The 15,473-nt window shown below is 45.0% G+C and overlaps 1 protein-coding gene across 3 annotated transcripts; it reads right to left on the minus strand.

Moving 5' to 3' along the window:
* Positions 1 to 4,297: 4,297 nt before the first annotated feature.
* Positions 4,298 to 9,383, minus strand: PEBP1 (phosphatidylethanolamine binding protein 1). 3 transcript variants are annotated; one of them, XM_016201615.2, is made up of 4 exons: positions 9,182 to 9,383; positions 7,980 to 8,089; positions 6,967 to 7,067; positions 4,298 to 5,247 (listed from the first exon to the last, which is right to left on the minus strand). In XM_016201615.2, the coding sequence occupies exons 1-4, from the start codon at positions 9,296 to 9,298 to the stop codon at positions 5,030 to 5,032; spliced, it is 546 nt and encodes a 181-aa protein (XP_016057101.1). In that variant the 5' UTR covers positions 9,299 to 9,383; the 3' UTR covers positions 4,298 to 5,029. The 3 variants fall into 3 exon arrangements, with proteins under 3 accessions (XP_016057101.1, XP_016057100.1, XP_016057102.2); XM_016201614.2 differs by having other exon boundaries at positions 9,164 to 9,383; XM_016201616.2 differs by lacking the exons at positions 7,980 to 8,089; positions 9,182 to 9,383 and adding an exon at positions 7,211 to 7,671.
* Between the last annotated feature and the right edge of the window lie 6,090 nt (positions 9,384 to 15,473).

Here is a 15,473-nt window from a genome sequence, read left to right on the forward strand (position 1 = left end):
CCGCCTTGCTGTGTTATTGTAGCAGGAAGCTTCCCTTCTAGGTTTACCAGTTCACGATTCAGATGGAAAGCCACCCTCCAGAAACCATTCTCCGTAGCCCCGGTTGCTCCGAGAAGAGCCATTCGAGATTCTCAGGTAAAGCCGTGTCTTCCAAGTTCTTCTACAGGATTGACTATAGTGTTGCACAGGTTGAAGTGGTCAATGGCACCTTTTTGCCCTTAAGAATAGAAAAAGGCACATGTACACACACACACACACACACATACACACCAATGTGCCAGTCGTGTGTAGCAGTACGTATTGCTGAGAAGTTGGGCACCCTTAAAGAAAGGCAGTCTATGAAGAAGACATTATAGCCAAATATTTTAAATGATCCCACTGTAATAGATCCCCCACCCCTCATATTTTGCTTTTATTAGAATAATGTTGCCCAGCCAGCATGGCTCAGCAGTTGAGCATCAACCTAGGATCCAGGAGATCGAGGTTCGATTCCCTGTCAGGCACATGCCCGGGTTGCTGGCTCGATCCCCAGTAGGGGGCGTGCATTAGGCAGCTGATCAATGACTCATCATTGATGTTTCTCTCTCCCTCTCCCTTCCTCTCTGAAATCAATAAAGATATATTTAAAAAATAGCAATGTTATATGCATATCAATGAGGTAGTAAAATATATAACTGCTAGAATACGGCTTTGGGGTTAAGATAATCTCAGTAAGATCTCATATTCTTAGGGTTCTAAGTCCGGATGTTGAGCCTGAGCATGACGACCTGAAGATGACTCTTGTATCCTACAGGATATTCAGTCGTCACAGACCCGTGTGACCAGTCATGTTCACTGTAATAGACTACAGCAGAGAGGTGTACTCAAAAAAATACAAAATAAGTATCCACATGGGTTAAGCCCAACCATAAAGCCATTAATAATTACCACCTGGTTTCCTAAGCAGCTTAGTTCATTGAAGTTTCTATGTTAGGCACAGCAGAAAATAATAGTGGGAAGGGCTGGAAAGAAGACTCATAATTACCCATGAGAAATAGCCTGTATTTCATGCTTACGCTTAACCATGTGGTGGGGCACTAAGCATTTTACAGATGAGGAAATAAGCTCAGACCAGGGCAAGTGGTGCTGGTGGAGACTGAATCGAGACGTGTCTGACTTCAGAACACACACTCCTAAGCACAGGTCGCACTGCCAATCAGGACATTAAGTCTTCCATAGGCAGAAAAACTTCAAGTCTCTTTCATCCATTTCTCTCGATAGTGGAACATGTCTAGCTAGCTTGTGCAAAGGCTCATGTCTGTGAGATGATAGGTGCTGATCTTTACAAAATTCCCCTCTCCAAGAGTTTTTCAGCGATGTGTTCTGAGGTCGAGTCACCGGAAGGAAGGAACGTGGGCCCTGTCACCTGGGACAGACTGAGTCTTCCAACTGTCAGTACCTTCAGGAGGAGGCAGAATAGACAAGGATCAGAATGGCAGCAAGAGAACAGGTATGAAAGGTGCTGGGACAGCAGCAGAGAGCCAGGGCCCTATAATTTCAGCATACACTAAACTCCCCTCAGTCAAAAAGAAAAGAATGATTACAGGTTCATCCTACATATTAGTAAAGGCTGCTTCCCTTCGATTTGCAATGACTCGTTCAATATTTACTGAGTACCTTATATGTCAGGTGCCAGGCCATATTTTTGAGATACATGTATCTCAAGACAGATAAAGATCGTTGCCCTAATGGAGCTTACATTGGGGTGGGTGGGAGGAAACTGATAACACAATAATTGTAAATAAACGATCCAACTTGGTAATAAGTGCTATAGATAAAGGAGGAAGTAGAGAAGGGAGATTAGGAGTGCCAGGATCAGCATACACGCATCCATTCATTCAAGAAGTATTTATTGAGCACCTACTGTGTGCCTGGGGGCATAGCAGTAAATAAGATAATGGGGTCACTACTCTGCTGGAGCTCATGGTTTAAATCTCTACTGAAATAGAAGTAACTTGGCAGTAGACTAGGTTAATCCACAGTGGAGTAACAGGAGGCGCAACAATGCAAGGACTGGGGGTGTGACGGAGCTGTAACAATTCCGAGTCACAGAGGGGGTCAGAGAATGCTTACCAGCGGCCTCTAATTAACTGAGGCTAATGGGGGTAAAATCGTAGAATCTGACAGGTCATGTTGAGGATCTGGTCTGTATCCCAGAGCAACTGTAAACTGCTGAAGAATTTTAAGTACACAATATAGAAGAGTATGTCCCTTGCTCCCTGATCAAGAAGATGATTTAGGCCACGTACTGTGAATGTTTAAGAATTAGAGAGATATCAATGCTGTGTTTCTGAGATCTGGTCTCGTCTGTTCATCAGGGTTTAATTTAGGGCCTTCCAGAGTAATTGCCATGTTCAACGTATGTTCTGTCATGAAGGGTCCAGAGTTGGTTAGAAACCCTGGGGTCTGGAGAGGCTGCTGAAGCTGTACTGAGAGAGTAAACTCCTGTGTCCCTTCATTCTAAACCCTTAAGAGATACACTTTTGGTAAATTTGTAGCCAGGCAGGAAGCAGCATTGAGGAAAGCGACCGTTTGTAGACTTTGTTCCTATGTATTGATCGGGTCAAGTTTGGTTCCTACCTGTCAATCAGGTCAAGTTAATCATTTACATGTATTAATTCACTTAATCTCAACAACAAAAATCATTGCTCTCCAACAACCCTGTGAAGTAAATATGGCAGAATGCTCCTCCCCACCCATTTGTCACACGTGGAGGCTGAACCTCAAAGAGAATTTGTAAGGGGGCGTCGTGGTTAGGAACTGGGTTTTGAGGCTAGAACTGGGTTCTGGACCTGGAGCACCTGCTTCCAGGAGAGGTGCCCTGGGGCAAGGTCACTTTAACTTCCAATTTCAATGACTCTCATCATTGATATTTCTCTTTCCCTCTCCCACTTTCTGAAATCAATAAAAACATATTTTTAAAAAATTAAAAAGTACTGCAGTTAACAAAAGTCTCAAAGAAAAGTTTAGAGAAACAGTGATTTTAAACATACATAAATATCAAATTGTCAAGTGCTCAAAGTTTGAGGAAACTGGTAAGGGTATGGAAAAAGTTACTTTTCTATACCATTGACAGGAATAAAATCAGTATGATCTTTTTAGAGGGTGGTTTGTATCAATATTGAAAATGTATATAGCCTTTGAACTATTTCAATGCTAGGAAGTTATTCCACCAAATTGCTTGCAAAAATATTTTATACACATAAAAAAAGTTTGCTGAAGCACTGTTTATAATAGCAAATAACCAGAAACAATCTAATCACAGTAGGGAATTAGACTGGTCAATAATGAAACACCCATAAAATAGAATATTTGTTAAAAATGACATGAACTGTGCTGATGTGTTAACTGAAGGTAAGCTGCATGAAGGTATATTAGCTGGGGAAAGACAGAGCAAAACTGTCTTGCTTTTTGTATACCAAGACTCTAATTTTTTAAGGATAAATATGTAAATATACTGTTATCAATATTTACATTTCCCTCTGGAAAAAAACTGGAAACTGTAATTCAGACAGGAAGAGGAAAAGCATTCTCTTCCTGTACTGTTTGCCTTGTCTAACCATGTGCAATACTTTTCACACTTATCTTTAAGGTCAGCAGGGTTGTTGTTTTCTGTACAACTTTTGTTTTATAAAATATGATTTTTAAACCCCTGAAGTTAAAAAAAATTACTCTCCCTTATCTGCCCCCAGAGATCATATGAGGCAACGTTTCTAACAATTTTCCAGAGAAGTACAGCAGTGAAAGGTGGGGGAAAGCCCACCCCTGCTTGGCACCTGCCAGGCCTAATTCAGGATCCCTGTTTCCATCACAGACCAGGTCAGTGATATGGACCTTCAAACCCCTTTCCTTTGTTTTGGTACATCGACTGTTGTGAATGATCTATTGCCCCCCTTCCCCTTTGGTATTGATTCTATGTGGATTATAAATCAGAATAAGGAGAGGTGTAGGCTATTCCTTAGCCAATTGTTATAGTATATGCACACAGCTACATCATGGGGCACCACTTACAAAAGCAAAGATGCTTTAAGCTTTGTGATTTTCTTTAAAAAAACCCTCAAGTTTAAATGGTTGTTCCTGCTATAGTTTAATGGCACGTGTGTAAGTGTGAGCCCTCTGTATGGTCCCTGAATCAACTCCTAGTTGTTTCCGCTGGCAAGGGAAAGGGGATATTCACCCTTCAAGGAAGAGTATTCACTCTTCACATCCCACATTTCTGAAACCCCATATCCAAAAAGGCAAAAATCTGGAGGCCCAGTTTGTTCATACAATGTTTTTTATTTTTATTCAACTATAAGCAAACAGAATTAACACAACATTCAGCAACTCCGGCTTCTGTTACACCAATGAAGGGTGATCAGTTTAACAGATACAGACTAACAGATTTCTGATAACCACTCACTCAGCCCTGCAGCTCATCTAGACGGCTGTGCCTCCACAGGAAAGTGACTCTCCCTATTGGTTTTTCCAGTACTGCTCTTCAAAGGAGCGAGAACAGGATACTGCCACCTAGTAACCAATCTGAGATGTACCATACTGGGGCTTAGTGGATATGCCAGCTTCTGGTTGTCTGGTGAGAGGCAGGGCTGTGAAAACACATCCCAGAATATGCCACCATGCACAGTTCTGGATTCGGGCTCACAAACGCAGAGGCAATGAGTCTACACTATTACTGTAGACTTGTTCTTCTTACCTAAATTTTTTCTCCTTTAAATTCTGGGTTGCTGTCCTTATGTTAACAATCTGATGACCATCACAGGACCGAAATAGCCCCCAAAATGGAGTTCAAAGTTGATCAAAACATAAACCAGGGTATTTAACCCTGTACAATCATAAAGGGTAAACAGAAGGAAAAGGCACCCTACACCACTATCTGCTCAGGTCTCGCCCTTGGGAATGGGGACAGGGAAGAGGAGAGATCTACATGCATCGCGGAACTTGAGAACACTGGCTGGGGCCCCCGGGGCGATGTCTGTCTCCTGACTTTCCCCTACTTCCCAGACAGCTGCTCATAGAGCTTGGGCACATAGTCGTCCCATTCGGCCTGGTAACACGTGCCAGCCACTGGGGACCCAAGCTGGTACTTTTTGCGGAAAGCCGCCACCTTGAATTTGCCACGGTTGTCTCCAGATCGGTTGCTGAGAATGGGCTCGTCACACTTCAGCGGCTTGTCCTGCTCGTAAACCAGCCAGACGTAGCGGTGAAGGCCTGGAGGGAGAGGCAGGGGGGAAGATATACGCACAGCTAGGCATCCGATGGAGACATCATCCATTTTCACAGAATGTGCCAACTGGGAGGGACCCAGATCATCCCATTTACAAGGACATTGAGAACCCAAACAGGAAGAATGAGTCCCTTACCTGCTGAAAACCATCCAGGGTCACTCCACTGCAACTGGTCTCAAGTCCGCACCCTGCACTGTAGCCTCTAAGGACTACAGGATTTGGCCCTGGCCCACCCCTCTTACAGCTCTCTGCTCCCCATTCATCCACTCCAGGATTCCCGCCCACCTCCAGGAGGAGCTGATCACCAGCCATTTCCCACCAGTGCCACGAGGACGCCCATTTTACTCCAGTTCACAGTAACATGGCTATCTGAAATTCTTTTTAATTTCATCATCTCACTGGAAAGAGAGTCCCATAAAGCTACAGTGTTTGTCCTGTTGACCATAATCACCCTAGAACCTACCCTACTTAGTGCCTGGCACATAAAAAATAGGAGAGAAATGGATGAAGGGCACAGCAAATCCCTGACCAGGTGCCTGTCATACCACAATCATGCCTACACAGGCTACTGGAGAACAAGACCTTTCTACCTCCAAGACTTAATTCCTTGGGAGACAAGGGGCCTGAATGTGTGCAGCAACTTTATTCATAATATCCCCAAACCGGAAACAGCCCAAATGCCCATTAACAGAGAACGGCTGCATGAACTGGGGTATATCCACACACTGGAATCCCACTTCTCAAGGAAAAGGAATAAATTACTGATACGAACAGTAACATGGATGAATCTCAGACATGATCTCGAGTGAAAGAGACCAATCACCCAAAACAAATGCATACCGCATATCACTTCTATGAATACAAAAGTAATCGTGGAGAGAGGTGTCAGAAAATGGCTAGCTTTGGGAAAAGGTAACTTAAAAAGGTGCATGCATCGATCAGTATTCACTGTTTAAACTGTGTGCTCTATTATATTTAAGTTACACCTTATTAAAAGAATATGGGGAAAAAGTAAAACAAAAAAAAAGTGAGTTACTGAGGCTTTTTTTGTTAATGAGAACACAGTTCCTACTTGAGAGAATTGCTTTATTCTCATGTGTGTACTTACCATAATTAAACTGCCTCATTTTATAACTGCCCTAGAGAACTTAATAGATCCCTGAGAAAGACCTACCTGTACCTTCCTTTTTATGAATGCATGAGAGGGCTGAATGTTTTCAAATGTTTTCAAAATACAGCACTAGATTTTTGAGAGAAAAGGGAAGCTATAAAGAAGTCAATTTTTAATAATTTGGAAACTACAATCATTTCTGAGATCTTTTATGGAAACTAAAAGCTCACAGATCCCACAGGGCCAAGGTTGAAAACAGATGGTTTAACTGTGTTCAATCTATGTGCAGCCCCCTCTAGGAAGCCATGTCAAGCATTCTGCAAGAATGCTTCCTTGGTATCTTCTCAGCACACTTCCCTGCTTACTAAAGGCTTAGCAGCCTAGAGGCAATGCTAACAGACCATCTAACAAGAACCCAAGGCTCTAGCCACATGATTCTACTGCCTGAACTACACTACCGGAAACCTCCACTAGGGTAAGGGCTCTTGGGAATAAAAATAAAGCTCTAACAATCAGACTAAAATCTGCAGCCAATCCTAATGTGCACCCAGGCTCCCCTCCCACATCCCTCTAAAAGCAGCCTTTACTAACCTGTGCCTTTAGGAGGCCCAGAGCCCACATAATCGGAGAGGACTGTGCCACTGCTGATGTCGTTGCCCTTCATGTTGACCACGAGGAAATGGTGCCATTCCCTATGAGAGGTTACAGGGCCAATCAACACCATGGGAAATTAGCACGCACTCACTGCACCGCCAACAAACATGCATGAAGCCCACATTCAGTGCCAGGAGGCAGTGATGAACAGGCCAGTCTTACTTTCTTGGCCATCACAAACCTAAGGTGTCTGCGAAAGAGATGACCCAGCACCTCCCTCCCTCTGAGATTGTCTGCAAACTTTCTATAAAGAGCCAGAGAGTAAATGTTTTCAGCTTTGCAGTCTCTACTGTCTCTGTCACAATAACTTGACTTCCTGGCTGTAGTATGAAAAGCAGCCATAGACAAGATTTAAATAAGTTATCATGGCTGTATTCCAAGAAACCTTTCTTTATGGACACTGAAACTTGAATTTCACTTAATTTTCAGATGTCACGCTGTATTCTTTTTTCTTCAATGTTTCCCCCAATTATTAAAAAATGTAAAAACCGTCCAGCCAGGCATGGCTCAGCGGTTGAGCATCGAACTAGCATCCAGGAGATTACTGTTCAATTCCCAGTCAGGGCACCTGCCCAGGTTGCAGGCTCAATCCCCAGTAGGGGACATGCAGGAGGCAGCTGATCAATGATTCTGTCATCACTGATGTTTCTACCTCTCTCCCTCTCCCTTCCTTTCTCTGAAATCAATAAAGATATATATATTTTTAAAAATGTAAAAACCATTCTTAGCTCATGGGCTGTACAAAAACAGGCCACAGGCAGATCTGTCTCTCAGCTGCAGTTTCTGGTCTCCCACCTAGGAAGTGAAGAGGCCAGAAATGCACACTCTGGCTTAAGCAGGTATATGAACATCCCAAACCGGGTCTACTGGCACAGCACGTCCAGTGAAGGGCATACACAGCACAAGAAGCACCAGCTCATATGTGGATGGCCCACAGTTCACCAACTTGCCTATATTTGGGGTCCTTTCTGCTTGGAGCATCCGGGTCTGTCAAGACCAAGGTGTATAGTTTACTTGGATCAAGGCCATCCCATGTAATACTGGTGGGCCGGTTCTTGACCTGTAGGAAGGAACCAGTTTGGAGTTTAAAAAGTCAGGGATGCTAAAGAAACCAACACTCAGATTCCCAACAGAGTAGATTATTAATAAAAGCTGCAGTGTATTTGACTACTAAGCATCAGAAGCTGAAGTCTCATGTACTCTTTACATTATTTACTTTAGTCCCAACAACACGATAAGGCTGGTATCCTAGCATGTTATTAACAGAAAGACTGGGGTCAGGATTTCAACCCTGGCGCTGAGTCCTCTTTAACAACAACCTTACACTGTCTGAAACGACAGGGTCTCCAGATTTGATGACCAGGAGGTTACCTGGGGCCTGCTAAAGTGAAATCTGAATTAAGTGTACAGAAAAGGAGAAAACCGAGATGGGGAGACTTGGACAATTGAGCCTGGGAAAAGGGAGGCTGCCAGATGGGCACTTCATATTGAAACACCCAAAACAAGAAAGTGTCATAGGTAGCAGGTTTGAATCACACCACTGCCCGGGGCTTCGTGACTAACAGCTCTCCTCGTCGGCACTCAGGTTTCTCCACTTTCAGCCACCAGGACCTGGTCCCGCCTCTACCACGGGCGTCGGAGGCCAAACAGTAGAACAAAGCCCGCTGCCCTCGAGCGTTCCCTGCAACAGCCACCACCGCGCTCTGATCCGCTACACAAAGGCTGGGCACTGACGGTCGCCGGTTACATAATGCGTCACATGTCCTCGGGTGGGGCCTCCGCTCCCCAAAATGAGACCTCAAATCCCGAGACGGGTGGGGGGACTCTGGGGTGCGACCAAGGCCAAGTCGTTCCTGGGCAGGGTCGCCTCCCTGCCCGTTCCCCGCGGTCCCGGCCGTTCCAGGCCTACACCCCGCCTGTGCCTAGAAGTCCCGAGAAAGTGGAGTAATTGCTCCCGCCCGCCAAGGGCGGAGCTCCCGGTGCTCGGGTAACCTCAGGCCTGTAGCGTGGGCACCGCGACCTCCTCCCCCCTCGGTGGATCGGGCGCCAGAGGGCTGGAATGTCCGCCCGGTCCCCGCCCCGCCAACTGCCCGCAGCGCCCGGGCCCCCCGGCTGCGCCCCAGGCCCGCGGTACCTGGGTGGGCGTCAGCACCTTGCCCAGCTCGTCGATCTCCGCCCCGGAGTACTTGACCTGCAGCGGGTGCTGCGGCCTCTCCTCCACCTCCTGCAGGCTCAGGGACCCCGACCACTTGCTGAGATCCACCGGCATCGCGGGGCCGACGGGGAGGACGACAGGGAGACGCTGGACGGGACCGCGGCACCGACTGCGGGCGGTTCGCCGCCAGGCCGGGGGCGGCGCCGGTGGGAAGCATGCGCAGAGGCCGCCGCGCGCCCGCGTCCGTGCAGCGCGCGGTGCCTTTCTTTTTGCGCGGGGGCCGGGGGCGGGGGCGGGGGCGGGGGCGGGACCTGCAACCCGTGGTCCCCGAGGACCCCGGAGCTATGGCTCGGCTTGCAAGACAGTTGTTTCAAGAAACGCAGTTGATTTTTCCCCCCCACCTTTTTGCATGACTCTTTGCGCCACTTTCTCAATTCAGAAATGGGAAGGCCTTGCCTAGAGCCAGCCGGTGGCCCGGCCCCCCCGTAGTTTCGCGCATGCTCACTTGTTTGGGTAACGGCAGGGTTGGAAGGGCCTGAGCGAACTTTTGAGCATGTTGCTCTACGAACAAATATATTTGTGCATATATTTGATTCTCGACCCCCCAACTTGGTCCAAACAAGATTCCTGGGAAATTATTTTCTTAAATCATAAAATTAACTAATTAAGCAAATACCTTTAATGGGCCTACCACTTCAAAGCAATGAACATCATACTGTATTTCCTTTCAGACTTACACACACACACACACATATATATATACACACACACACATATATACATATATGTACACATATATGTATATATGTGTATATATATATGTGAATATGTGCATATGAAAGTATGTATTCAGTATGAATGGGGCCAAATTATACATACATGCTGTTGTGTCACTTGCCTTTCTTCACTTCCTTCCGTCATATCTATAGATAAATTACTACAGCAACATTCTTAATGGCTGCACAGGATTCTATTGTGTGGATTGTGGCTTGTTTACAAACACAGCCCCCCATTTAGCAACATCTAAAGTGTTTTCACTGTTATGTTCTAGAAATATCTCTGCAATATGTATTCTTTTACATGTACCTTACAAGTATTTATTTGGTTGGTTGTTTTCTCCCTAGTATAAAATCCTAGAAGTGGAGTTACTGGGTCAAAGAAAATTCACATTTTAAGTTTGGGATGCCAAATTCCATGTTTGGTGGGGCCTCTGTGGCTGATCAGTTCTTAAGCCAAAAGGGAACCTAGTGATCAACCAGGTTTACCCTCTCATTTATTTTCTTTTTTTATAGCAGGTTTTTAAAATATGTTTTTATTGATTTTTAAAGAGAGAGAGGAAGAGAGAGAGAGAGAAACATTGACCAGCTGCTTCCTGCATGTCCTCTATTGGGGATCAAGCCCACAACCGGGGCTTGTGCCCTGACCCAGAATCCAACCAGTGACCTCCTGGTGCATGGGAGGACACTCAACCAACTGAGCCACCGCAGCTAGGGCTACCCTCTCATTTATTTTCAAACATTTCTATCTCCACAAATTTTATTTTCATGTTCCTGACAATAGATGTAAAATATGTGAACCACTTTTTTTAAAAAAAATGACTGCCCAATACGATGGTGTGGTCAGTTGTTTAATACTGCATTTGTTGTCGGAGTTGAGACTGTTTCTCATTTACCCTCTCTTTTGACAGTTGAGAAAACTGAAGTTCAGATAGTCTCAGAGATCTGCCAAAGGCTGACATCCACCTGAGAAGAGAAGCTGGTCTGTGGTGAGAGCTCTCTGCAGAGCTGGGAGCAGGTCTGGGCAGAGGCAGGACACCCAGGAGAGAGCTTTTCCCAGCCGGAGGGGAGAAGCCAGGTGCTCCAGCAAATGTCTACAGAAAGCCTCCTTTTTAATCCAGAAACTAAGAAGTGCCTAAAAATACAGGTAAAGACCCAGCCCTGGGGGAGTTTAGGGGCATATAATAGATGCTCGATATTTACTGATTACTTAGAGCACTGTTCTTATATTAAAGAAGGTGAGAAAGCAATTTTTAGAAAGAAAGAAATGTTATACATTGGCACACACCCACCATATACTGGCCTTTCTGGACTGTAATCCATGTGTGTCTGGGTGGAGAGGTTCTGTAGGTGCTGCTGTGGGTGGGTTCGAATGATTGAGCCTGGAAAACCACAGGATGTTTTTGTTTGTTGAGTGAGGGGAGGAAATTCACTGATGTGGTTATTTAGTGGAATGGCTTCATTCCAGTTTTACTTGTTATGCTTCTGCTAGAGAAAGTGTTTCATAGGAAGGTCTGGACAAAAATAAAGCTCCATCCAGTGGCCACAGCACAAACAGGTGTCCAGGCCATGCCAGTAACTTGTAATTGTGACTCCAAGGGACCCAGGCACTGGCTGTTAGCCAAGGATCTGTACTGAGGCATTGTTCTGGAAATTGACCTCCAAATGGTCTCCAGGATTCCACTTGTTAGGTTTTTTATACTGAGGTTTTTGCCTTTCCTCTATGAGAACTTCAAAACATTTTTTTTAAAAAAAACATTTAACATTCTTACTGGCATCTTCTGCATAAAATATTTTTAGGAAAGAGTTAGGCAGAACATTCATTTTAAAAACAAGCAAATTCTGGTTCCTCAGAACTTAAAAATAGTCTTAACATATGATCCAGCAATTCTACTTCTGAGTATAATATCCAAAAGAATTGAAAACAGAGTCTTGAAGAAGAGATACTTGCACGTCACAGTCACGGCAGCTTTATTCATAATAGCCAAGAAATGGAAGCAACCCAAGTGTTCATCAGCAATGGATAAAAAAAAAAAATTGGTATGTACATACAATGGAACATTATTCTGCCTTAAAAAAGGAAATCCTGTCACATGCTACAACATGGGTGAACCTTGAGGACATTATGCTAAGTGAAAAACCCAGTCACAAAAGGACAAATACCATATGATCCCACTTATATGAGATATCTAAAATAGTCAAATTCTTAGGGACAGAAAGTAGAATGGTAGTTGCCGGGGGCTGGGGAGGAGGGAATAGGAAGTTGTTGTTTAATGAGTATAAGGTTTCAGTTTTGCAAGATGAAAAAGGTCTGAACGTATTTAATGCCACAGAACTATACCCTTAGAAATGATTAAAATGGTAAGCCTTCTGTTATGTGTATTTTACCACAAACATAAAAAATAAAATAAAAACCAAGCATATTCTAGTATATACATGCAATGGAATACTGTTCAGCCCATCCCAAGGAATGAAGTTCCGACACATGCTACAGCGGGGATGAACCCTGAAAACATTGTGTCAAGTGCAAGGAGCCAGACACAAAAGGCCACTTATTTTGACCTATATGCAATGTCCAGAGTAAGTAAATTCATAGACACAGAATGCAGATTGGTGGTCACCAGAAGTAACAGGAAGAGAGATCGAAGAGCATCCCTCCTTAACAGGCATGGGGCTTTATTTTGAGGTGGTAAAAATATCCTGGAACTAGACAGAGGTGGAGGTTACACAACACTGTGAATGTACTAAATGCCACTGAACTGTTCACTTTAAAATGTTTAATTCTGTGCTTTGTGAACCTCGCTTTAATTTTTTTCTTCAATTTAAAAAAGCATGTTCTAGAAGTCACGAGCAAAAAAAAGTTTGTAAGCTCAGAGATTATTTGGAGGGTTACTTTACAAACAGCACATCCTTTTAGAGACTGGGAAACAGAAAGGAACAGATAAAGGGGTGTAAACACTGGTATTGCTTTTGCCAGGATCCACTTATCTTTCTTCAATGAATAGCACCCCACTTTTCCTTTGGGAAACCACTTTCTGTCACTTAGTTCATGTGACAGGGGATGGTGGTGCTCCAGGGGTGGCCCTGTGACCCAAGGCTGGCCAGTCGAAGCATTGCATCCCTCTGGCCCAGCCATTGGTTCAGGCATGCACAGGTGAAGGAAGCCAGGCCAATGAGACTGGGCTCTGGGACTTGGGTGGAACCACTGGGAAGACGGAATCTCACTTCCAGGCGGTGCTGCTGAGGAGAAAGGATGCCTGCCTGGAGCTGCTGGTGCCCCTCTTGCCACCAGGACAGAAGAGACTGCCTGAGAATGAAGTCAACATTGAGGAAAGTAGCTCTGAAGAGAGAGAGAGAGAGAGAGAGAGAGAGAGAGAGAGAGAGAGAGAGAGAGAGAGAGAGAGAGAGAGAGACATTATGATGTGATGACATTGACACTGTTTGACCTCTGGATGGAGCCAAGCACGAAGCAAGATTTGCCCTTGGGCTTTTCAGATGCCTGAGCCAGCGAATTCCATTTTGGACCACTGCCTGTTGAAGTTGCTCTTCACTTGTGACAGAAAGAGTCCTTGGTTATTGCGCATGACCTCCTTATTGGAAAGGTGCTACAAATAGAAACCAGGCCTCCCAAATCCTGCTAACACTCAGTGAAGCTCCGTCCGTTGAGACTTTAGTGCTGTCAAGCTGTGATTATTGGAACCGGCATCTTTACCAGCTCTTATGAAAGATGGTTTGCCTTGTGTCTTAGACAAGACAAGCTGCAGAATACTTGCCATGCTCACAACCCCTAGGAAGCCCCCAACCCACCTGACAACCAGTCCATAGGCTTGTCATATCACCTGTGAACCCGCCTGGCTCAACGGGATCAACTGCATGAGATTCAGCCTCTTGAATCTCCACTTGTGTGTAAGAAGAAACAGGAATTTAAAAAGAAACAGCAGTGCGGCCGGGCATGGCTCAGCGATTGAGCATCGACCTAGGATCCAGGAGATCCCACTTCAATTCCCAGTCAGGGCACATGCCGAGGTTGGGGGCTCAATCCCCAGTCGGGGGGGGGGGGGTCGTGCAGGAGGCAGCCCGTCAATGACGACTCTCTCATCATTGACGTTTCTCTCTCTCTCCCTCTTCCTTCCTCTCTCTGAAATCAATAAAGATATATTTAAAAAAAGAAAAGAAACAGCAGACTTGGGTCACTTTGTGTGGGGGCAGATAGGTCCTCTAGTTCCCACAGATAGCACAGCACAGTGGCCAGTTTCACAATGTTCACAGGCACAAAAGCTCATTCCTTGACTTGTCATAAGAAAATACTGCCTTGTGTGTCCACTGTGCTCCGTTCAGAGTCAGGGAACTATGCGATACATTTCAGAAATATCAGAGCTTGGATATGTGGGTGGGTCCTGGCTTCCTCCAAGAGCTGTGACCTTGCGCAAGCTGCTGAACAATCCTGGCCCTCTTTTCCTCCTCTGGGCGGTGAGAGTTATTGTTTAAACCAATAATCTCTGAAACTTTTTTGAGTCCCGTGCAGTTTAGACCAATCTTATCTCTTGGAAGACCTTGGCTTGGAACCCAGAGTCCATACAGGGTTGAGAGCGCCACCTGGTGATTCAAGTTTATAAGTAAATGGTGTGTGTGTGTGTGTGTGTGTGTGTGTGTGTGTGTGTGTGTGTGTGTGTGTGTGTGTGTGTGTGTGTGTGTTAGCTTCGGTTTACAATTCCAATTTAGATCTGTAGGATCCCTCCCCACTCTCCACCACCAACTCCTTAAAATTGCTTTTGAAATGTTGTAAATTTGTGCATTTTCTTGAGTAGAGGGTACATAGTTTTCATTACAATCCTCTCTACCCCCACTCTGAGTTTTTACTACTCTTAAGTAAATGTGAGGTGTCCAGAGCAGAAATGATTCATTTTATAAACATAGGCTTGAGGTTGTGACTTTATTTGGAAATTTATTCCACCTCTCTGAGCCTCAGCTTCCTCATTTGTGAAATGTGGATTAGAATAGCACCTCCTTCAGACGTTTACTCAAAGAGAGGTCATGGAGAGTGTGCCTGGGAAGCGCAGACAGTGTCTATTTTGAGGGCACTTTCTCAACATCTCACAGGAAGTCGGCCATCAAGTGGTTACTACTCTCTACTGATGAAGCAAGAATAAGTTCACTTGGACAGGGAATGCAAAATCTTAAGAGTTGAATTAAGTTTGACACACTCATCTTGGAGAAATGGGCTGGAACTTTTGCAGGGATGGGAGAAAGAACTGAAGAGCAAAGCGTGCTCAGAGGCTGGGACCCTGAGATCTGGGGAATTCCTGGCTATGCACCCGAAGGAGATTCACTGAAATCTTTGAAAAAGGGAAAAATAATGGCATCAGATACTATTTAACCAAATCCCAGCCAGGTGCCTTGGCATACAGAGCGCCCAGTGTAAAGAGAGCAGGCTTTTGTGAAAGGCCACTCTGCTCACAGGAGAGCGGCCAGGGAAGAAAGGACACTTTATTTCCAGAAGACACACGTGGAGT

This window comes from Miniopterus natalensis, chromosome 20, assembly GCF_054644295.1.
Source record: "Miniopterus natalensis isolate mMinNat1 chromosome 20, mMinNat1.hap1, whole genome shotgun sequence".
Taxonomy (NCBI): domain Eukaryota; kingdom Metazoa; phylum Chordata; class Mammalia; order Chiroptera; family Miniopteridae; genus Miniopterus; species Miniopterus natalensis.